At 40.1% G+C, this 22695-nt stretch overlaps 1 protein-coding gene across 3 annotated transcripts in view; it reads left to right on the top strand.

Moving 5' to 3' along the window:
- SNX1 (sorting nexin 1) overlaps positions 1–22695 on the top strand; it is a 41642-nt gene that overhangs the window by 9386 nt on the left and 9561 nt on the right. For all 3 annotated transcript variants that reach the window (XM_023255221.2, XM_019832270.3, XM_003987049.6), the window contains exons 2-8: positions 5863–5971; positions 11592–11719; positions 12268–12334; positions 17157–17200; positions 19165–19306; positions 20027–20105; positions 20552–20627. In XM_023255221.2, coding sequence (XP_023110989.1) covers positions 5863–5971; positions 11592–11719; positions 12268–12334; positions 17157–17200; positions 19165–19306; positions 20027–20105; positions 20552–20627 — 645 coding nt within the window. The remainder of the gene's footprint in view (positions 1–5862; positions 5972–11591; positions 11720–12267; positions 12335–17156; positions 17201–19164; positions 19307–20026; positions 20106–20551; positions 20628–22695) is intronic.

Genomic DNA, 22695 nt, shown 5'->3' with positions numbered 1-22695 from the left:
CCTACAGAAGAGAGGTACAGAGAGATGCAACCATTGTTGGCTTTGAAGTTGGAGGAAGTAGGCCATCAGTGAAGAAATGTGGGTAGCTTTTAGAATCTAGAAAGATCAAGGCCACAGATTCACCCCCTAGAATCTCCACAAAGGAATACAGCCATGGTAACACCTTGATTTTAGCCCAGTGAAACCTATATTAACTTGTACAAAACTGTAAGTTAATAAATTTGCATTGTTTAAACTGCTAAATTTGTGTTGCAGTAGGGATAGAAAGTGAATGCGCCGTGCCGCTTAGCTTGTTTTTCCATGGATGTAGAGGTGGTAAATGGATCAGTATTTCATGCCAATGTCTTCAAGGGTGACTTTTAAAGACTTCATGATTGCCCTGTTATGTGGGTGTAACTTCTGGGCATGGGTTTTTCCTTATCATCCTTGCCTTGTTACATTAGTATGATCACACGATTCTGTAGCTCTACCTTGCCTTACTAAATTATTACATTTTTTTTTTGCCAGAAAATCAGTACTGTAGTTCTCCAGAAGCACAGTTACCTTAGCTTTTAATTTAGATTCGACCTCTAAATGCATTTGAGGGTTTTAACAGTGCTACCCTTTTGGGGTCTCTTGAGTAATGCAAGGCTTCTGCATGGAGCGAAGAGCAGTTGAGCAATATAAGGAAGAATCACAACTGGTTAACCTAAAGGGAAGTTACCCAGAATCACAGTAGTACCTTTCAGGATTGAATGACTATGTCAGTTGTGGGGGACAGCAAACCCAGGTCTGTCCTTCCCTGAGCTGAGAACATTGTGGCCTGGCCTCATGGTTTGAGGATGGTAATTGGTGAGGAATACCTGTTTGCTCTTGGCACAAGTGCTCTCACTGCAGATCTTTCTAGTGCCTCTGTGAGAGTTAGATTAGGCTGTCTGTGTGTCTTGTAATTATAAACAGAAGTACTTGAACTTTTAAACAGGAATATCACTGGAATGACCCAATAGAATTAACAGCCTAAAGGAGGCAGCAGGTGTTGGATAGCCTAGCCTAGGATTCTGTCACTAAAGAAAGAATGCCTCCTTTATTTCAGAAAAAGGAGAAGGTTGGGGGGATGGGGAGGTAGGCAAGGCTATTGTCTTACTTTACTAACTATATCACAACCATACTGTTTTCATCACAGAAAATAGTTGTATCTATTGCCTAGAAATTTAACCCCCTTCAAAAAGATGAAGTGGCGCCTGGGTGTCTCAGTTGGCTAAGCGTCCGACTTCGGCCCAGGTCATGAACTTGCAGTTTGTGAGTTCAAGCTCTGCGTGGGGTTCTGTGCTGATAGCTCAGAGCCTGGACCCTGCTTCGGATTCTGTGTCTCATTCTCTCTGTGTTCCTCCCGAACTCGCACTCCGTCTCTCTCAAAAATAAAGATTAAAAAAAAAATGGAATGTTTTGTGATTTACTGACAAGAGGTTTTTAAAATATGAATTATAAAGCAAAGCTTATTTTTAGTATTCATTTTGCAGCTCAGCATAATCAGTGTGCCTCTCGCCTCCCTCAAAATGAGTCCTTTCTGAAATTATAACTCTTGATTCAAAATTAGCTTTTTTTAAAAATTTATTTATTTATTGAGAGGGAGGAAGAGGGAGAGAATCTCAAGCAGGCTCCACGCTGTTAGTGCAGAGCCTGATGCAGCGTTTAAGCCCACAAACTGTGAGATCATGACCTGAGCTGAAATCAAGTCAGACCCTTAACCAACTGAGCCACCTAGGCACCCCCAAAATTAGCTTCTTAATGTAAATTATACCTTAATAATACTGATTAAAGATTCGACTTTTGGGGTGCCTGGGTGGCTTAGTTGGTTGAGCATCCAACTTTTGCTCAGGTCATGATCTTGCCCTACACTGGGCTCCGTGCAGACAGCTCAGAACCTGGAAACTGCTTTGGATTCTCTATCTCCCTTCCTCTCTGCCCCTCGTCCGTTCACATTCTCTATCTCTCTCTGTCTCTCTCTGTCTCTCTCTCTCTCTCTCTCTCTCAAAAATAATAAAAACTTTTTAAAAATTTATTGAAAAAAATATTAGACTTTTAACCTTGGGCATAACATATGAAATGTGTTGTTATGCCCAGGTGGGTATTTATTTTGATGACAAGCTGTTATTACAGACCCTAGTCTCATGGAAGACTTGTTTTCTGTTAACAATTCTTTGTGAATGTGGGATATTATGTCCATTTCTTATTCTTAAAAATAGGTCTCAACTTTTACTGCATCTGATTTTAAGTACAGTTTGAGAATATTATGCCTCAAAGGCCACCTGGGTGCTGGTACTCCCCAGCCTAAAGAAATAAGCTTAGTTTGTCCAATGCCAATCCAGATCATTCAACTGAAATAAATTTGGTAAAGCCAAAAATAAAACAGATACAAAAAGAGACAAACTTGCGTGCTATATGATATACCCGAGAGAGGGTTATGTAAGAAACTTAAATAAACTTAACGGATACTTATGTAAGAAAAGTGTACATCTGACTAATGTTGACTTAGCATAGAAAAATGGGCAAAGAACATCAAGACAACAAGTAGAGGGGTTCAAATGGCCAGTAAACACATGGAAACAAGGGTTTTCACCAGAGAGCACCTGGGTGGCCCAGTCTTAAGCATATGACTTCAGCTCGGGTCATGAGCATCTGGTTTGTGGGTTCAAGCCCTGCGTCGGGCTCTGTGCTGACAGAGCCTGGCGTCTGCTTCTGATTCTGTGTCTCCCTGTCTCTCTGTCCCTCCCTCACTCACGCTCTCTTTCAAAAATAAACATTAAAAAAAATTTTTTTTAAATAATTTTCACCAGTCAGCCTGGCAAACAGTTTTTAAAAGAGAAAGAATTTGGAGCGCCTGCCTGGCTCAGTCTGTAGAACATGTGATTCTTGATCTTGGGGTGGTAAATTCAAGTGGCATGTTGGGTGTAGAGATTACTTAAAAATAAAATCTTGAAGAAAAATAGAGAGTGCTAAATGTTGCTGGGGGTATGACACTTACACGTTGTAGGGGAGGGAATATAAATTGGTGGTCTTTGTGGAAGGCAGGTTAGCAGAGCCTTTGAAAATGTTATGTTCAATAATTCTACCTAAGAATCTGTCCCAAGGATGGGCACCTGGGTGGCTTGTTGGTTGAGTGTCCAACTTCAGCTCAGGTAATGAACTCATGGCTGTGTGTTCAAGCGCACACTGACAGCAAAGACCCCACTTTCGATCCATTGTCCCTCTCTCTCTGCACCTCCCCTGCTCATGCTCACTCTCTCTCAAAAATAAACATTAAAAACAATATATCCCAAAGAAATAATCAAATGTGGACTTATGTATAAGGATGAGTATCGTAGCATTATTTGTGATGATAAAAACCTGTAAACTCTAAGTGTCCCTCCTTAGGGAGATGACTATGTTGTGGTATACCCATACAATAGAGAGTTAAATCACTAAAAGTGCGATTTTTGTTCAACTCTTGATGACGTGAAAAAATGCTCAAATGGTGTGGGGCGGGGGGGGGGTGGGTAGAATACAAAGCTTTATACACATAGAAGATTAATTTTATAAAAGAACTGCAGAGGAAAGAATAGGGTAGCAAATACAGTAATCAGTCTATCTTCAGCTTTCTTTGAACTCAGCTGGAAGTAGTTTGATTTGGGGGATGGAATCCCAGAGTATATCTGAGGAGTTTTCTATTCTCACAGGTAGTTGTTACCTAGCATACCTAGCATACTTGGAGCACATGTCTTTGTTTTTAGCACATGTCACATGTCTTTGTTTTTAGCTCATGTCACAGTTCTAGTCAAGTGACTTATGGTTTGGGCTTAAAAGGGGATCTGGGGGAGGAAGAGAGGCAGGCAGCCATGCTCTGGTTGTCTTTGGAATGTTCTGGGTCTGTCTTTTCTGATTATTATAAGGAAAGGCAGGCTGGTGTTCTAACATTGCTTCAGAAACTGTTCTTAGTGTTTAAACTTCCGACTGTAGATGAATCAGAAATGGAGAGCTTGTTTTATTCATCTCCATATCACAAGAATGTGTTAATCTAGGTGTTTTTTTTTTTTTTTTTTTAATGGCTAAATTCTAACCTGTGCCTTTCCTGTTGCTTCAATCTCCCTGGTGAACTAGTAAATTACATTTGGATACATATATGTATATAGTATGTATGTATATGTATATATATATACATATGTGTGTGTATATACATATATATGTGTATATGCACACACACACACACACACACCCTTCATGTGCCACAAGCTTTAATCTCTCCTAGATCTTCATTTGGAGATGACTGGTATCTGTGAGAATTGAATTAAAAGAAATCAGATGGCTGTGGCACCTGGGTGGCTCAGTCCGTTAAGCGACTGACTTCGGCTCAGGTCATGATCTCACAGTTCATGAGTTCGAGCCCCGCGTAGGGCTCTGTGCTGACAGCTCAGAGCCTGGAGCCTGCTCCGGATTCTGTGTCTCCCTCTCTCTCTGCCCCTCCCCCGCTTGTACTCTGTTTCTCTCTCTCTCTCTCTCTCTGGGAAATAAATAAACATTAAAAAAAAAATCAGATGGCTTTTTGTGAGATCCCATACTGTACAAGAGCACTAGAGTATGTATAGAAAGGAAATACGTATGTGGGAAAGTAGTTGGCAAAGTATGAGGCAAAAGGGAACCGTGGATTTTGCTTTGCCCTATTATTTGTTGTCTTTGTCTCTGCAGTAATTTTTTTTGTTGTTTTAAGCACCTAGAAAACAGGAACACTGTCTTTGAGTTGGTATAACATTTAAGCATATGCAACTAAGTATTCATTAAACTTTTATTAGCATAGAAAAGTTCCAGTAGGAGCATTGTTTGTTTACATAAATCTAAATATTGGTAGCAGTTTTTTGCCCGAGGCTGGCTCCAGTATTGAGACTGAGCTGTTTGCATGGCAAATTCAGAGTACCCAATAGATCTGTCATTTTACATTTTCTGTTGGGTCAGAAAAGGCCTGTTTCTGAGGAACAAACTCCCTCAGATTTGTTAAGGAAATGTTTCATAAAAGATTCCTTAAATCAGGTCTTTTAACTGATTTGGCCTTGGGGTCTGACTTCAAAACGCTGCAATACCACACCATGGCTTTTGAAGCCAGATTCCCAGCGTTCTGTTCATGTTCTGCACAATCCAGCTTTGTTTGCTATGGTACCGGTCTGGGGCCCCACCCAACCCTTGTTTGTGGGTGATCACTGAGCTTTTGATAAAGGCCATCAACTGACTGTATTTTTACCATGTGCCCAGGAGGCTAAGTGTGACTGGTTTTTATTCTGCTAGCCTGGCATGGGTGTGGTTGAAAATTGTGTCTGTGTAATTTAGGGATAAAATTATCTTTTTATCAGATAATTTGTATTTATGAACAGCATTAGATATAAAATGTCATACCTTCCTTTGCCTGTCATGGGGTCAGGATTATCTACCCAACTGGGTTTCTGTGAACAGTTTAGTCACGGCCACACCATAAGGTAGGATCAGAGCTTTAATTCTGCACTCCAATGTGGTTTACTGGTCACTAGAATGTGCCCCATCAGCATTTGAAAGAATAAAGGTCATCAAGTGAGAAGGAGAAATGCATTTGGATAGGTTCTTTTGAAAATTATCTTGTGTACACATAACCCATGTCAGTATCATATGCTTTGGAATAGGGCATTTCAGCAAGGTTATGGTGTTAGAAATTAACCCTGAAATCTGTGAGTTTATTTTAGCTCTGCTGCTTATTGAACTGACTGAATCGTGGGCCCGTCTTCCCTAAACACCTGGGGGTGCAATTGAGGGATGCATTAAAAGTCGCTTTTTAGGTTTGTTTTTAATGGTACTGTTTTATTCAGAGTGTCTCTTCATTTTCAGAGTAAGCCCCAGTCTCCAAAGAGAGTTGCTTCCCTTCCCATCAACAATGGCTCCAAAGAAAATGGGATCCATGAGGAACAAGACCAAGAACCACAGGATCTCTTTGCAGGCAAGTATGGACTCATAACTTACACTAGAAGTCTTCTAAGTTGCTGAGTTAATAAGCAAGATGTATATTGGAAACATAACTCCACATAAGGATATGGTTATGGAGGATTCCAAATCATGTAGAATATAGTCCCTGCTATCAAGATTCTGACAGGTTTAGAGAGTAAGACATAAACATACAGATCGAGTTAGACAAGCTACTAAACAATATAAATGTGGCAAGAATGCTAGAAATACTAAGTCTCAGATCTTTGAGATCAGACTAAAGTAGTAGCTTTAGACTTTTAAGACCAAGACTCATAGTAAGAATTACATTTTGTGTCATAATCCAAAATATATACATATTTATATAAAACTGAAACAAAGTTTTATTAAGTGACTTGCTTTTACAATACAATCTGAAATTTTCTATTGATTCTCCTTTTTTTTTTAACTGCTATTTACAACCCATTGAGTTGATTTCATAGTTCACCAAAGAGCCACAGCCTGCAGTTTGAAAAACATTAGTATGGTGTGGGGTTTCTTAACCTTGGCACTAGTAACATTTTGGGCCTAATAATTATTTGTTGAGAGGTCCTCCCTGTTTTCAGCAGGGGGTGATTTTGCCCCCCAGAAGACACTTGGCAATGGTGAGAGCCATTTTTGGTTGTCACAGCTGGTAGTGCTATTAGTATCTGGTGGATAGAGGATGTAAATGCTGCTAAAAACCTTGTAATACACAAGACAAGCCCTCACAAAAAAATGATTTAGCTCAAAATGTCAGTAGTGCCCACATTGAGAAACTCTGGCTAAGAGTGACCTTGGAAGACTTCCTGGAAGAAGCAGAATTTATGTAGGAGAAAAAGGAGAAACAGTACTAATGGTTGGGCAGGTAAGTTTGAAAGCCAGTCAATAAACTTGAACCAGAGCAGGGAGTTCTTAGAGAAGCCATGGAAGATAAGGCTTGAAATGTAGTTTGGGAGGCTTTTAGACATCAGTAATAATTACAGTTTGAATTTTCATCCTACTGTCAACTAAGAGCCACTGGCCATTTTGAATAAAGAAAGTGATATCAGGGGCTCCTGGGTGGCTCAGTCGGTTAAGTGTCTGACTCTTGATTTGGGCTTCGGTCTTCATCTCCTGGTTCATGGGTTCAAGCCACATGTCAGGCTCGGTGCTGACAGTGCAGAACCTAATTGGGATTTTCTCTCTTTGCTCCTCCCCCGCTTTGCACATGCACTTTCCCTCTAAATAAATACATAAATAAATTTTAAGAAAAAATAGAGTGATATGGGTCAAGTAATGTTTTAAGAAGACTGATCTAGTGGAATTACTATATAAAATGGATTGCAGTAGAGAAAAACTAGATACTTCAGAAGGCAGTTACAGATTTGCTTAAGAATGAAATGGCAGGGCACCTGGGTGGTTCAATCATTAAGCATCTGACTTCGGCTTAGGTTATGATTTCATGATTAGTGAGTTCGAGTCCCACATCAGGTGATTTCAAGCCCCACTTCTGGTAAGCCCTGCTTCATTCTGTCTTTCTGCCCCTTGCTCACTTGCACCCTCTCTCTCTCAAAAAAAGAAAAGAAGAAGGAGAAGAAAGAAAGAAAGAAAGAAAGAAAGAAAGAAAGAAAGAAAGAGAATGATATGGCAATGACCAAAAATAAGAGGATATAAATGGGAAGGGAAAGGTGAAAACTTTTCAAAAGAGAAATCAACAAAATTTGGTTGCTGTTGTTAGTGATTGGATGTAATGGACATCCAAAAATGGGAATTGAAGATGGAGTCAAAGGTTTCAAATCCAAGGATTAAGAAGAAAATGAGCATTTTGAGAACTACATTCTGAAAGAAGAAACTGGCTTTGAGGGAAAAGTGAGTTTGGGTTTTAGATATTTTAAATTTGAAATGCAAAGGAAAACGCCCAGGAGGTGATTTGAATTGTGGTACTCTACCTGGGGAGAGAGGGAGGAACGGAACACACAGGAGTTGTTTTCCTAGAGTGAGCAACTCAGAGTGGTGAGCAAAGGGAGACATGGGAGGGCAGAGGATAACATCTTGGGAAGGTCCTCTCATTAGAACTCTGGTAGGAAATTTAAAAGACGTGAAAGTGGGGTGCCTGGGTGGCTCAGTCGGTTAAGCGTTGTACTTTGGCTCAGGTCATGATCTCGCAGTTCGTGAATTTGAGCCCCGCGTTGGGCTGTGTGCTGACAGCTTGGAGACTGGAGCCTTCTTCGGATTCTGTGTCAGTCTCTCTCACTCTCTGCCTTTCCCCCGCTTGCACTCTTGTCTCTCCCTCAAAATAAATAAACATTAAAAAAAATTGTTTTTAAAGACGTGAAAGAGAAGTTAGAATGACTTTAATGATTTATTAGAAGATTTTCCAATTCCTTTTATCTCTGAAACTTAAAAGTGCACACTGTTCATTCTGGTAGTAATTGTTTTGGATAAAGTTACTGGAGGAGAAATGCAATTATCTAATGAATTATCTTTAGTTATATGGCAGGTTAAAAAGAGTTTTTTCTCGGGGCGCCTGGGTGGCTCAGTAGGTTGAGCGTCCGACTTAGGCTCAGGTCATGATCTCGCAATTTGTGAGTTCAAGCCCCCCGTCAGGCTCCGTGTTAAGGGCTCTATGCTGACAGCTTGGAGCCTGGAGCCTGCTTCGGATTCTGTGTCTCCCTCTCTCTCTGCCCCTTCCCACTCATGCTGTCTCTCCCTGTCTCTCAAAAATGAATAAACATTAAAAAAATTTAAAAAAAGGGGGGGGGGTTTCTCTGTGGGTCCTTAACATTCATATTATCTTTCCTTATAAGAAGACTTGAAGTCTTAGTGTGACTGAGTTACCCCATGGCTGGATTTTATGTACATGAACATGTAGGAAATCTTTATCACGGACATATTTATGAGTAATGAAGATTCTGATTTACTTTGATCCCCTACTATTTTCATAAGCAGCCAGTACCTGCCTCACTACTAAGAAAGGAACATGAAAGGAATACCTGTAATGAGACATTTAATTTAGGACTTGAGTAGCTTCTCAGGTGTCTTAGATATGGATTGTGGAGATTTAAATGTTCTGGGTTTATTTTCCACATGATTAGTTCAGTGACAATCTGAGTCTCTGTGATGGAGCACAAAGGCTTTTCCATTACTCTTGTCAAGAGTGCAGAGAAAACCCCTTTAAAATTTTTAATTTTAATTTTTTTATTTTAGTGAGAGAGAGAAAGAAGCAGGGGAGAAGGGTGGGGGGGTGGAGAGAGAGAGAGAAAGAGAAAATCTCAAGCAGGCTCCACACTCAGTGAGGAACCCAACACAGGGCTCAATCTCATGATCCTGGGATCATGACCTGAGCTGAAATCAAGTGAGATGCTCAGCCAACTGAGCTACCCAGGCACCCTGAAAAAAAAAAAAAAACAAAACACTTTCTAACATAAGATTAGGCATCTTTGTCACATGAATATCAGTAAAAGATACATAGCTCTTCAAAAGGCTTTCAGTAGCACTTAATAAGCGAAAGGTTTAAAATAAGAAGTACCTCCAGGGTGCCTGGATGGCTCAGTCAGTTAAGCATCTAACTTCCTGCTCAGGTCTTGATGTTGCAGTTTGTGGGTTTGAGCCCTGCATCAGGTCCACACTGACTGTGCAGAGCCTGCTTGGTAGTGTCTCTCTCTCTCTATCTCTTTTTCTCTCTCTCTCTATCCCTCTTCGATTTGCATGTGCACATTCTCTCAAAAAAGTGCCTCCTGTTTCATTTCGAAACACATTTGTTAACTTAATTATTTACTTGGGGCCTACATGGTGTAACTTTAACATACTTCAGTTGGTTGCTTGCTCCAAAGAGCCCTACCACCCTGAGACGTTTATCATGTGTACTTTTTTTTTGTTTTGTACACCCACACCAGGGTCAGATTACATAGCCACCTTCTTTTCCTGTAGCTACCAGGTTCCAACAGTGTGACATCCATGTTTGTAGGCATGATTCATATTTAATGATTAGAACATTGATCTAGGACTTAGTTACACCTTATAGACCCCCATCTCTGGTTTCATTTTAGCTCCAAGGAAAGTCTAGAAAAGAAAAACAAATAGCTTTCTTTGAATTTTCTAAGAGTAAAATTGAATGCCTACTGATCAGGCTAAACCCAAGTAGTTATTTATGTTTTTCTTTATTAAAAAGGAAAAAAATCTTAGCTGTTTAGGTTTTGAATTTCTAGTTCTATTGCTCCAAGTTGAAAGTGCATTCTTTTTATTAGTCAAAAAAAATTTAATGTCTAAAAATGGTACATAATGCTCTTTTAAAATCCTTTCTAGAACACTTACGGAATGAGTTGTTGTGCTCAACTGAGATTTTCCCAGATAGACAAAAGCAACTTTAAGCACTATTTTTTTTAACGGTTTTTATTAGAAAGATTTTCAGATGTTACAACATCTTTTTATCCCCCTTGGATAGCGTGTGTTAAACATAATCTTTGCAAGATGATCTAAAAGTATAATTAATTGTAAACAATTTTTTAATGTTTATTTTTGAGAGCGAGACAGAGCGTGAGCAGGGAGGGGGCAGAGAGAGAGGGAGACACAGACTCTGAAGCAGGCTCCAGGCTCTGAGCTGTCAGCACAGAACCTGAGGAGGAGCTTGAACCCACGAACTTCTGAGATCATGACCTGAACCGAAGTCGGACGCTTAACCGACTGACCCACCCAGGTGCCCCTGTGAACAATCCTTAAACTGTGCTAAACATTAAAAAAAAAGGGTGGGGGGGACACCTGGATGGCTCAGTCGGTTAAGCGTCCGACTTCGGTTCAGGTCATGATTTCACACTTCGTGGGTTCGAGCCCCGCATCGGGCTCTGTGCTGACGGCTCAGAGCCTGGAGCCTGTTTCAGATTCTGTGTCTCCCTCTCTCCCTGCCCCTCCCCTGTTCACGCTCTGTCTCTGTCTCAAGAATAAATAAACATTATAAAACAAAAACAAAAAACAAAAAAACCCCAAAAACTGTGCTAAAACAACATTGCCAATCTCAGGTGTGACGAATAGTGTCTTTTCCCAAGTGTTACGGTGTTTGTATTTTGGGTCTGTTTTTTCTAGCTTAACGGTTTTCCTGATTTCCTTTGATGTCATTTTTTTGCTGTCAGTACATCTAACTCTAGCTGAACTCACTCTTCTTTTACAAACAGTTATAACAGGAATAAATAGAGTTTATATAGGGTTTGAAGGGAATATTCCTAATAGTAAAGTAAATTGGTAATAGTAAAGTAAATAGTAAAGTAAAATAGTAAATTCCTAATTAGTAAAGTAAAATCTGACTTTGGCTATGTAGTCTTTTTGCTTAATACCTGATTCTTGCCTAAATTTTATGTAGGAGAGGATAGCTAAGCAGTTGTATTTGGAAATGGGAGAGATTGTTCTGCCAAACTAGTGCCAAAAGAGCACTTCCCTTACCATTCTCCCCTTTTATCTATGTAAAAACTTCTTCCCTTGTTCTGTTCACCTGGGTCAAATTTCTCTACTCTCACTCTTTTAGTTTGAAAACGTGTAAGTATTGCGAGTGGTTGCTATTGTTTTTTGTCTTAGCCTATAGAACTGAAGTTTAGCCATCAGAGACCCATTATGGATCTGCATTGTAAAATATCAACTATTTTTAGATGCCACAGTGGAGCTCTCCCTGGACAGTACACAAAATAATCAGAAGAAGGTGCCAGCCAAAGCGCTGATTTCTCTTCCTCCACAGGAAGCCACAAATTCTTCTAAGCCCCAGACAAGCTATGAGGAGGTGAGAATTTGTGCTATTGGTCTTGTTTCTTTTGGATTTTTAGGACTGTGTTGCCAGTCTAAAGTTCAGTTGACTATGAACCTTGAAAAAATATTTATGACTCTTGAAGAAGACTTTTATGGTTAATGGACAGCCAAAACCCAATAAAGAACTCTTTCCTGGTCAGAGTATCTATTACCCAGAGGATAACACAGAGGCTTTCAGTGAACACTAATGATACTTAATGTCTGAAGCTCCCATATTCAAGAGTATAGTCTTTCCTCATTCCCTCTTTAGCCCAACAAACACAAGTCTTCCAAAATCTAGTAATTATTCATTATGATCACAGTAAGGTTTTAGGTGAATAGATGTAACAAAGTCCTTTGAGCAATCTTCACCTTAAAATTGTGGAGGTTGATTCATTGGGATTATTGGAAATGGACAGAACTTAACACTAATGTGTAGAAGGATATAAATTAATGTTGTTATATTGAAACTAGGTAAGTACAGGGCAAAATTAACAGCCTTTTTTGTGTATTAACTCTGATGGTTTGTCTTCTCTTTAAAAGCTAGAGGAAGAAGAACAGGAAGACCAATTTGATTTGACAGTTGGTATAACTGATCCTGAGAAGATAGGTAAGTGTACTTGAACATCCTTCTGATGTTAGGATGTGGCCAAGGAAAACATGGCTAGCCAGTTTCTACATGGTTACCTCTAGAGCTGAATTAGCAAATGTGAAGTGCTTCATCATTCTCTCTCCTGTAAGATTATTCCCCTTGCTATGCTTCTAAGGCTAGAAATAGTAGTTACCTAGTACTTTATTAGGCTTTTTTTTTTTTTTTGCTTTTGGAAAAAAAAATCAGAGACTTTAAATGCTATTAGAATTCTTTCTTAAAGATTTTATTTTTAAGCAATCTCTACACCCAACATGGGGTGTGAACCTGCAACCCCAAGATCAAGAGTTGCATGCTCCACTGACTGAGCCAGCCAGGTGCCCCAGAATCCTTTCTTAAAAACCCAAACATTGAGGGACACCTGAGCTTAGTCAATTGAGCATCCGACTTTGGCTCGTGTCATGATCTCACAGTTTCTGAGTTTGAGCCCCTCTTTGGATCCTCTGTCCCCCTCTTTCTGCCCCTCCCCTACTTACACTCTCTGTCTCTCAAAAATAAACGTTTTAAAAAAAAAAACAACCAAAAATTGCTTTTTCCCACAGAGTTGATAAGACCATTTTACTTTTCTGTGAAATCATAAATTCTATTTAAGCATCCTAAAACATGTTCTAAAATTTGAGGGTACTAAATTTGTTTTTCCCCTAAAAAGTTTGGAATTCTTGTTACGTATTATTTATCATGCATTCTTGATAGCCTAAAGAAGTACCTAAGTCTGTATCTCTCTTTGATAGGTAATGACTAAAGGACCTGGTTGAATTTTGGTCAAGTTTGGGGGAAGTTGGGTTTTCAAAAAGCACAATACATAATTTTGGTCAGAACTTGGGTTTTCTGGATGGCCTTCCCCTGTCACAAATTTGTGAAAGCTATTATCGAGCAGAGAGCAACAGGCCTCAACTTTCCTTGTTCTAGGTACAGTCCCTGAGAAAAGGGGCTTTACAGAACCTTTCCTCCTAAACATGGGTGCTGTTTATATGGTCAAGAGGAAAATATAATTTCCAACCCTTTGTTCTGAACTAGAAACAGGAAATTTAAAAAAAAAAAATTTTTTTTTAACATTTATGCAATTTTGAGAGACAGAGACCAGGTGCAAGTGGAGGAGGGGCAGAGAGAGAAGGAGACACAGAATCTGAAGCAGGCTCCAGGCTCTGAGCTGTCAGCACAGAGCCTGACATGGGTCTCGAACCCACGAACCGTGAGATGATGACTTGAGCTGAAGTCGGATGCTTAACCAACTGAGCCAACCAGGCACCCCTAGAAACAGGAATTTATAAACTGTAATTAGACTTTATGCCAAAATGGTTTGTTGAGTTTGACTTTTCCTAGATTGTTGCACTGGTAAGATGAAACTGAGGACTACTAGGTGAAATGCAGCTTTCCTGTCAGGTCACAATATGGTCTGTGGTAGAGCCTGGGCCAGTACTTTGGATTACATGTGCGGGGTTATTTTTTGCCTCTCCATTATTTCTAAGTATTTTGTAAGCACATTGATTTTAAGTTAGTTAAACTTTATCTGCTTTAAATCCTTAGTAGAATAAGAATAATTGAATAATACTAATTGTTTTAATATTTAAAAGTCATAATGTTTTAGGGACGCCTGGGTAGCTCAGTTGGTTAAGTGTCCGACTTCAAGTCATGATATCACAGTTCATGAGTTTGAGCCCCCATGTCGGGATCCGTTCTGACAGCTCAGAGCCTGGAGCCTGCTTCGGATTCTGTGTTTCCCTCTTTCTGCCCCTCCCCTGCTCATACTCTGTCTCTCTCTTTCTGTCTCTCAAAAATAAATAAACATTCAAAAATAAATAAAAGTCATGATATTTTGAAAAAATAATTAAATAAAAGTCATGAAGTTTAATAGACGAGAAGAGGGAGGGAGTATATTAATTTCCTACGGCTTCTGTAACAAAGTACTACAAATAGAGTGCTTAAAACAACAGTAATATATTTGCTCACAATTCTGAAATCATGGTGTCAGTAAGGCCATCCTCCCTCTGAAGGCACTAGGGAAGGTTTTCTGTGTCTCTCCTCTAGCTTCTGGGAGCCTCAGGCATTCCTTGGCTTGTAGCTGCATCGCCCCAATTTCTGCCTTCATTGTCACATGACATTGTACCTGGGCGTCTTCACATTGTCTTCCCTCTATATATGTCTATCTCTGTGTCCACATTTCTCTTTATAAGGACAAAAGTCATATTGAATTAGGGCCCACTACTACTGACCTCATTTTTACTTGATTGCTTCTATAAGACCCTGTTTCCAAATAAGGTCACACTCTGAGATGCTGGCGGTTAGGACTTTCAACATATCTTTTTAGGAGTACAGAATTCATTCCATAACAGTAATTTAAACATCCTGTGGATCATATTTATTTAAACACAGATCCCTTTGGTGATAAGCTTTCATTCCCTGTATCATAGTCTAGATTCTTAGTCACGTTGATGCCAAGAAACCAGCTGCTTAGAGCATGTTCATATTCAGGACCTGATCTTGGGGCACCCTATCTGGCTCAGTTATTGGAGCATGTGACTCTTGATGTCAGGGTTGTAAGTTTGAGCCCCATGTTGCATGTAGAGATTACATTAACAAAAAACAAAAAAACCTGATTTTTACAACCACACCTTCTATTTGTGTGGGCTGTTTATTCAACATGTGCTTCTCCTTCCCACATCTAAATAATTAGAAACCGGGGTGCCTGGCTGGCTCAGTTGGTAGAGCATGCTACTCTTGATCTCAGGGTCCTGAGTTAAAGCCCCACACTGAGATTACTTAAAACCTTGGGGCACCTGGGTGGCTCAGTCGGTTGGGCATCTGACTCTTGATTTTGGCTCAGGTCATGATTTCACAGTTCATAAGATGGACTCCCATGCTTTGAGTGCAGCCTATTTAGGATTTTGTCTCTCCCTCTCTCTCTGCCCCTCCCCTGCGCACGTGTTCTCATTCTCTGTCTCTCTCTCTCTCTCTCTTTCTCTTTCTCTCTCTCTCAAAATAAATAAACGTTTTAAAAAGTGAAAACAAAAAATAAAACCAAACAAATAAATAAATAGGATCCCACTTCTACCAGGATGTGCTTTTTAGAGCCATGGTAATTTGCATATGCCATCTCCAACTCTCTGAAATTATTTAGGAAGTTAATGTAAATTTAAAACTGCTGTATTACTAGCCCATTTCCATATTTTATGAACTCTGTGTGTACATGTAGGTATGTTTTCCCTCACTCATTGCCTCAGTAAAAGCAGCTGATAGGCTGGCAAACTGATGATCTTGCTTTGCTGTTAGGTGTTACGTATGTTTGCACTTAGGCTTCCTTTTTTGCAGGCACTAAATTACGGGCTTGACCACTTGGAAATTTGACTATGACCTCTGAATGAAATTTTGAATACTTTTTCTATAAAGTAAATTTAGATTTTTTTTCCTTTTAACAGTGGTAAATGTTCTTGGTAGTGTTAGGCGATGTAGTGGTTAGAAGAGAACTAACAGTGGTAATTGATACGCAGTAATTTCTAAGGGTTAGCTTATGATTTCTGTTTCACGTACACCCTTTTGGTAGTATTAGAAAGGTAGAGAAGACAAGCCCTTCCTTCCTGTATAATCTCCAACTTCTCTATGTCCTTTTTAAAAACAGGTATTCCTCAGGTCACGATCTCGCGGTCCGTGAGTTCGAGCCCCGCGTCAGGCTCTGGGCTGATGGCTCAGAGCCTGGAGCCTGTTTCCGATTCTGTGTCTCCCTCTCTCTCTGCCCCTCCCCCGTTCATGCTCTGTCTCTCTCTGTCCCAAAAATAAATGTTGAAAAAAAAAAATTAAAAAAAAAAAACAGGCATTCTTAGCCGTCTCATTGAAACCAGGTTGCCTGCTGTATGTGCCCTGCCGATCCAGTACTGCACCTTCTTCCCCTGGGCCCTCTCCCAGGACCACTTCAGAATCATAAGCACCTAGTAATTGTTGACCTAGGTTTTCCTGTTTGGTGTGAGGAAGAATTGAGTGGGTGAAGAAGGGAACAAAACCAACCCAAAACACCACATTCTAGCCCTGGAGCTTTGTCAGAGTCCACTGTATGTCTTTTCACTGCTCAGGGAGTCAATGGTGCCTTTATGTCCCTAAGTGGTCTAGGTCAGAACACTACCACAGAGAAAAACAATTGCTTGAATCCCAAATTATTTAACAGTCAAAGGCTTTTTCAGAAAAATAATTCCTCCAGGAAAGAGATTTGTGTGACATCAGGCAGCCGAAGCGTCTTCCTGCCAGGCCCTTTGCTCTGGATGAACATGCTAGATGAGAGAGGTCAGTGTCCCCCAGCACCAATGGAGGGGTCCGTGACAGTATTTCTGAAAGAGCAAACCGAGCCCAGAGCTAGCTTAGGGTAGAACTGCTTGTTTCCTTTTACATCAGTTGCTTCCTTCTCCTCCTGCTTTATACAGCAAGAGAATTGTTTGATTTTAGACAGATGTGTATAACCAGCCCAAATATTGGCATGGTAACAACCGATGGATTGTCAGTATCCAGTGCTGCTTTGTGAAGGGTATAAATGGAGCCTGGCCTTGGAACAGGGGGCTGACTCTCTTGTTTAACTCAACCTGGGACCCCGCCAGCATCCGTGGGGGCATGATATGTGCCGCAGAGACCTTAAGGCAAAGTAGGAGATTGTAGGATAGTTTATAAAGCTTGGAGATGAAACAAGTGTCTCTTCTTATACAGGGCCCCTGTGGTTTATGACTCCTGGTTAGATATTAGCAAGATCAGCACTGCTTTAGTTGGCAGAATACTCCTCTCACGCTTTCTTGTTTTCCCACAGGGGATGGTATGAATGCCTATGTAGCCTACAAAGTTACAACACAGGTGAGTCCAAGCGACCCAGCTGGTAACCAACTTAATAGACTTGGGTGTTTATACCAAGAAGGTCATCATTCAGATTATTTCTGGGTATTTCCTTAGTTTCTTTGCCAACATCCTCCTTCAAGTTTACTCAAGATGGAGCAAGCCTGCATCCCTTTGGTAATCTCATCTGAGCCTTTCCACTTTTCTTCCAGAGAGCTAACACTTCAGTGTGAAACTTTGTAAGTTTTATTAAGACATGTGGTATCTCTGACATTTTTCCCGTCCTTTGTAGGAACTTTGTGGCTTAGAACTAGTTTGGTGGATTGCCCCAAACTATGTCATCTGTTTAAAAATTGTCAGTTCTTATGAGGTTTCCTGTGTGGAACTTCTTTTAATACTTTCCCTGCCCTTTTACCCCTCAGGTCTGGTCTTCCTTTTTTATATAACATTAATGCATACAAAACTTACACAATGTTGTATGCAGGTTATGAAGCATAAAAAATGAAGCCCCGAACCTACCACCAGTCTTAAGATGAGTACCATTGAATCTGCCTGCGTGTTTCTCCCTGTCATATCCCCTGCCTCACACCTTAAGGACAACCACTCTCCTGAGTTGTCTCTCATTTCCTTTATAAAAATTGTTCACATATGTATCTCTAAACAATATGCTGTTTTGCTTTGTCCTTAAGTTTCATAAAAACGGCATCATGCTGAAAATAGCGCTTTCTTTACTAGCATTGTTTCTCAGACCCATCCATGTTGTGTGTAGCTGTAGTTAGTCCATTGTGTGATTATAGCATAATATATTTATCTGTTTTCCTGTTGTGAATATTTGGCATGTTTCCAGTTTCTGTAATTATGAACCACGACCTTTCTTGCACATGTCTCTTAGTGCACACGTAGAAGAGTTTCTCTAGAGTGTATAAAAACAGGAAGAGTCCCCCAGGGTACTAGATAGAGCAGATGTTGAGGAAAAGGAATATAAACTTTTGTTTTTGTTTCTGTTTTTTTTTAATACAAACTTTTAAAAAAGTCTTTGTACCAATTTATACTCCCACTGGCATGTGTGTAAAAGTTCCCATTGATATACTCCCCTGCTAACAACTGGCAAGGACAGCCTCCTTAGATTTTGCCTACCTGGTGAGTATTAAATGATCTGTCATTATGATATAGGCCTCGTCTTTTTTGCTAGAAGTTTCCTTTATATTGTCTTACTACTACTTGTTGGCCTGCCCCCTGTGAGTTCTAGATCCTGTGACACTTTAGAGTTTAAAGTGTCTACAGTGTAGATATTTCACCTGATCCTCCCTCCTCTAGTCTGTCTTTTGTTTCACTGCTTTGTTTCCAGCGGCAAATACCCTTAATAAGGCAGTGCAAGATGAATGGGTTGTAGGTGACCATAGATTTCCTCTTTAGACTTCAACCTCTGTTTCCTTTTATTTATTTTTTTTATTTTTTTATTTTTTTTAGCGTTTATTTATTTTTGAGACAGAGACAGAGCATGAACAGGGGAGGGTCAGAGAGAGAGGGAGACACAGAATCCAAAACAGGCTCCAGGCTCTGAGCTGTCAGCACAGAGCCCGACGCGGGGCTCGAACTCACGGACCGTGAGATCATGGCCTGAGCTGAAGTCGGACGCTTAGCCGACTGAGCCACTCAGGCGCCCCCCTCTGTTTCCTTTTAGAACAAGTGTTCTCAACCTGGAAGTAGAACTGGATTTGAATTTAATTAGTTGCCTTTGTAATGCTATACATTTTGTTTTATGCATTTAATATTCTTATCCTGAGAAGGGCTCTGTAGACTTCCTGACAGAGGAGACTGTAGTTCAGAAGGTTTAAGAATCTTAGCCTTGGAGAAAGTTATTTGCCAGGTGGCTAAAGGACAGGGATCTGGGAAGTAAACTCCTTTCACATCAACCAGATGACTTTACAGATACTCCTCTTCTATTTGAAATGATATCGCCTTGTGTTTTTTCTGTCCCCAAGACGAGCCTACCAATGTTCAGGAGTAAACAGTTTGCGGTGAAAAGAAGATTTAGTGACTTTCTGGGTCTTTACGAGAAGCTTTCGGAGAAACATTCTCAGAATGGCTTTATTGTCCCTCCTCCACCCGAGAAAAGCCTAATAGGTAAGCATGTGGTCTTTAATTCTGCCTGGATTTTTTCCTTTGTGTTCTTTCTGCAATATACTTTCTACTTAGTATATAAAAATACTTCTCTTAACTGTGGAATCTTACGGTTAGGAAAGAAATACTTCCAGTGTTTTCCTGTAAATCACATGAGGCCTAGAGAAATAGCATGTTTTGACATGTACTCTTTCCTTGGGTGCAGTAGGAGGCTATGCTTTGAGCTTTCACAGCTGTGTGTGTGTGTGTGTGTGTGTGTGTGTGTGTGTGTGCGCGCGCGCGCGCGTGTGCACGTGTGGTGTTTGAGTTGGTATTGGTATCAGGAGTCTTAAATGATTCCTAATTCCTCCAGATTGAAATGTACTAAATTGGATGGAGGTTTGGGGGAGCTGAGGAACCTTCCCATTGCCATCAGTTGATGTTTGTTCATCTAGACTTAGAGTCCTGTGGCCCTTTTAGAAAACATATAATATTCTGCAAGTCCCAGAGTTGAGAACCTTCAGCACTTTGAGACTAGTTCAAAAAATGATTCTCATGTAAAGAATCTTTTGTTCATGTCTCCTCGCAACGTAGGGGTGTAGAAGTGGCCTCTGGTTGTTTTTGGTAATGCTGTTCTCATTGCCTTTCCTTTTGTGGGCTTTCTCACAGATGTTTGTTTGTTTTGTTTTGTTTTTTAATTCATGATGATTTACAGTTATTTTTACTTTTTAAATTCCATTCCAGGAATGACAAAAGTAAAAGTTGGGAAGGAAGATTCCTCTTCTGCAGAATTTCTTGAAAAACGGAGGGCCGCTCTAGAAAGGTAAATGCCATACATCCATTTTCCTGAGTAACATAAGAACAAGTGAAAAGCTGAAACAGACTTAATTATGAAACATTCACTTGAGTTAGTAGAGATGAGACTTGACTGAATTAAAGATTCACACCTCTCTTAGCTCTCTGACCTTTCCTTGGTCTCTGACCTTCCCACCTTAGGAACAGACCATCTTCTTTTCTTTCCTCACCCTAAGTGAGCAGACAATGATATTCTCTTTTGCAGTCAGATATAATTGGCTCTGAGGTCTCTTTCCGAGCAGTTACTTTTCTTCTCTCTTTGGAAATGTGAAGAACATGAATTTGTGCTTATTAGCAGAGTCATACTTAAGTGCCTTATCTGAGCACATTTTAAAGTAATGAAAGACATACGCTTGACACCCAAAACCTTGTGAGGCCAGGTTGACTAACCAGATAACTGCTTATACCCTGTAGGTACCTTCAGAGGATTGTCAATCATCCTACCATGTTACAGGATCCTGATGTCAGGGAGTTCTTAGAAAAAGAAGAGGTTAGTATTGTACAAACTGAATTTCATAATTTATACCTGCCTCTAGTGAAATGAAACTAGTTCATTCAATATGCATTTAACCTAGTATAAGACTGTGTCTTAATTTGTAAGCCCTCAAGCATGACAGGTAGTTTTCAGCCTTTGAAATAAAAGAAGTTCTGCCTGTAGTCAAAAGCAACGGGTTTTATTTTATTTTATTTTATTTTATTTTATTTTTAATTTTTTTCATGTTTATTTATTTTTGAGAGAGAGAGACAGAGTGCAAGCAGGAGAAGGGCAGAAAGAGAGGGAGGCACAGAATCCAAAGCAGGCACCAGGCTCTGAGCTGTCAGCACAGAGCCTGACGTGGGGCTCGAATTCACGAACTGTGAGATCATGACCTGAGCCAAAGTTGATCACTTAACTGACAGCCACCTAGGCACCCTAAAAGCAACTGGTTTCAGGAGTCAGACTGCACCCTGGTGTTTTACTGGAACAACACAGTGATCTGTTTGGCAAGTCCTTTGTATGTCTTTCATAGGTTATGACTTGGCTCAAATTGAATGCTTATTTTGTGCAAGGAGCTGGAGGGCATTAAGTCAAAACCAATTACCACTGACCGCAGAACTGCCATATAGCAAAAGTGTTGATTCAAGTAGACCGTCTGTTTTACAGGCTATGCATAGGCTATTCATGATTGTGAAAAACTGGAGATGGCCCAATTGCTAATAATTGAAGAATTAAGTATTATATATCAATACAGCAAATACTTTATTCTCATCATAAAACAAAAAGTATACAGAAGCGTTCATATATATTCATTGGAAATCTATATTATAAGAATTACATGGGACTCCTGGCTGGCTCACTTGGTGGATCATGTGACTCTTGATCTGAGGGGTCGTGAGTTTGAGCCCCATGTCAGGTGTAGAGCTTACTTAAAAAAAATAATAATAATAGTAAGTGAAACTTGGTGCACCTGGGTAGCTCAGTTGGTTAAGCATCCAACTCTTGATATTGGCTTAGGTCACGATCTCATGGTTGGTGGGATCAAGCCCCACATGGGGCTCCGCGCTGACATCATGGAGCCTACTTAGGATTTTCCCTCTCTCTCTGCCCCTCCCTCCCTCTCTCTCTCCGAAAATAAATAAACTTAAAAAATGAAATAAAATGTGAAACTTGAAACAGCAGGTATATAGAGCTATAGGAACATGTTAGTCAGTAAAGATCAAAAGCAACACTGGAATCAAACGATGTTGTATCCCATATGAAAGAAAAGTAGAAGGAAATAAGTGACAGGATAGGACTATCATTTTGTATTTATTTTTTCATTTTGTTTTTACTTTTATTTATTTTTTTAACTATTTTTTTAAGTTTTTATTTATTTATTTTGAGAGAGAGACAGAGCAAGCGTGAGAAGGGCAGAGAGAGGGAGAGAGACAATCCCAAGCAGGCTTCACACCATCAACGTAAAGCCCTATGCAGGGCTTGAACTTAGGAACCATGAGGTCATGACCTGAGCCGAAACCAAGAGTCAGGTACTTAACTGACTGAGCCACCCAGGTGCCCCCGTGTTTTTACTTGTTAATTTTTACTTAATTTGCATACAGTGTGAATTATGTTAATGAAGAAAATGGTACTAGCTATATTTGGTTTTTCCCCCCCAAATGAAATTTTTTAATTAAAATTTCTTTACTTAGTGATTAAATCTTTTCATTCCTCCTCTGGGGTTCCTGTATCCATTTTTCCCTTTTACCCCCTCATCCCTCCCTCATTCCCCTAAAACAGGGTTTATTGACAACAGCACTATTGACACTTTGGGCTGGATCATTCTTTGTTGTAGAGAGCTGCCTTGTGTGTTGTAAGTTTAGTAGCATCCCTGGCCTCTATCCACCAGATGCCAGTAGCATCTCCACCCCAGTTTTAACAACCAGAATTATCTACAGACACGGCCAAATGTCCCCTACGTATCAAAATGGCCCCAAGTTGAGAATTACTTGACTAACCGTCCTGAGCACTAAAATCTAATTTTTCACTGTCGTATAATATATTTACTGTAGATTCTTTAGCATTCCTTTCATACTTTAGG

Source organism: Felis catus, chromosome B3, assembly GCF_018350175.1.
Source record: "Felis catus isolate Fca126 chromosome B3, F.catus_Fca126_mat1.0, whole genome shotgun sequence".
NCBI lineage: Eukaryota > Metazoa > Chordata > Mammalia > Carnivora > Felidae > Felis > Felis catus.
The sequence above is the reverse complement of the archived record's forward strand: the minus strand, read 5'-3'. Positions and strand labels throughout refer to the sequence as shown.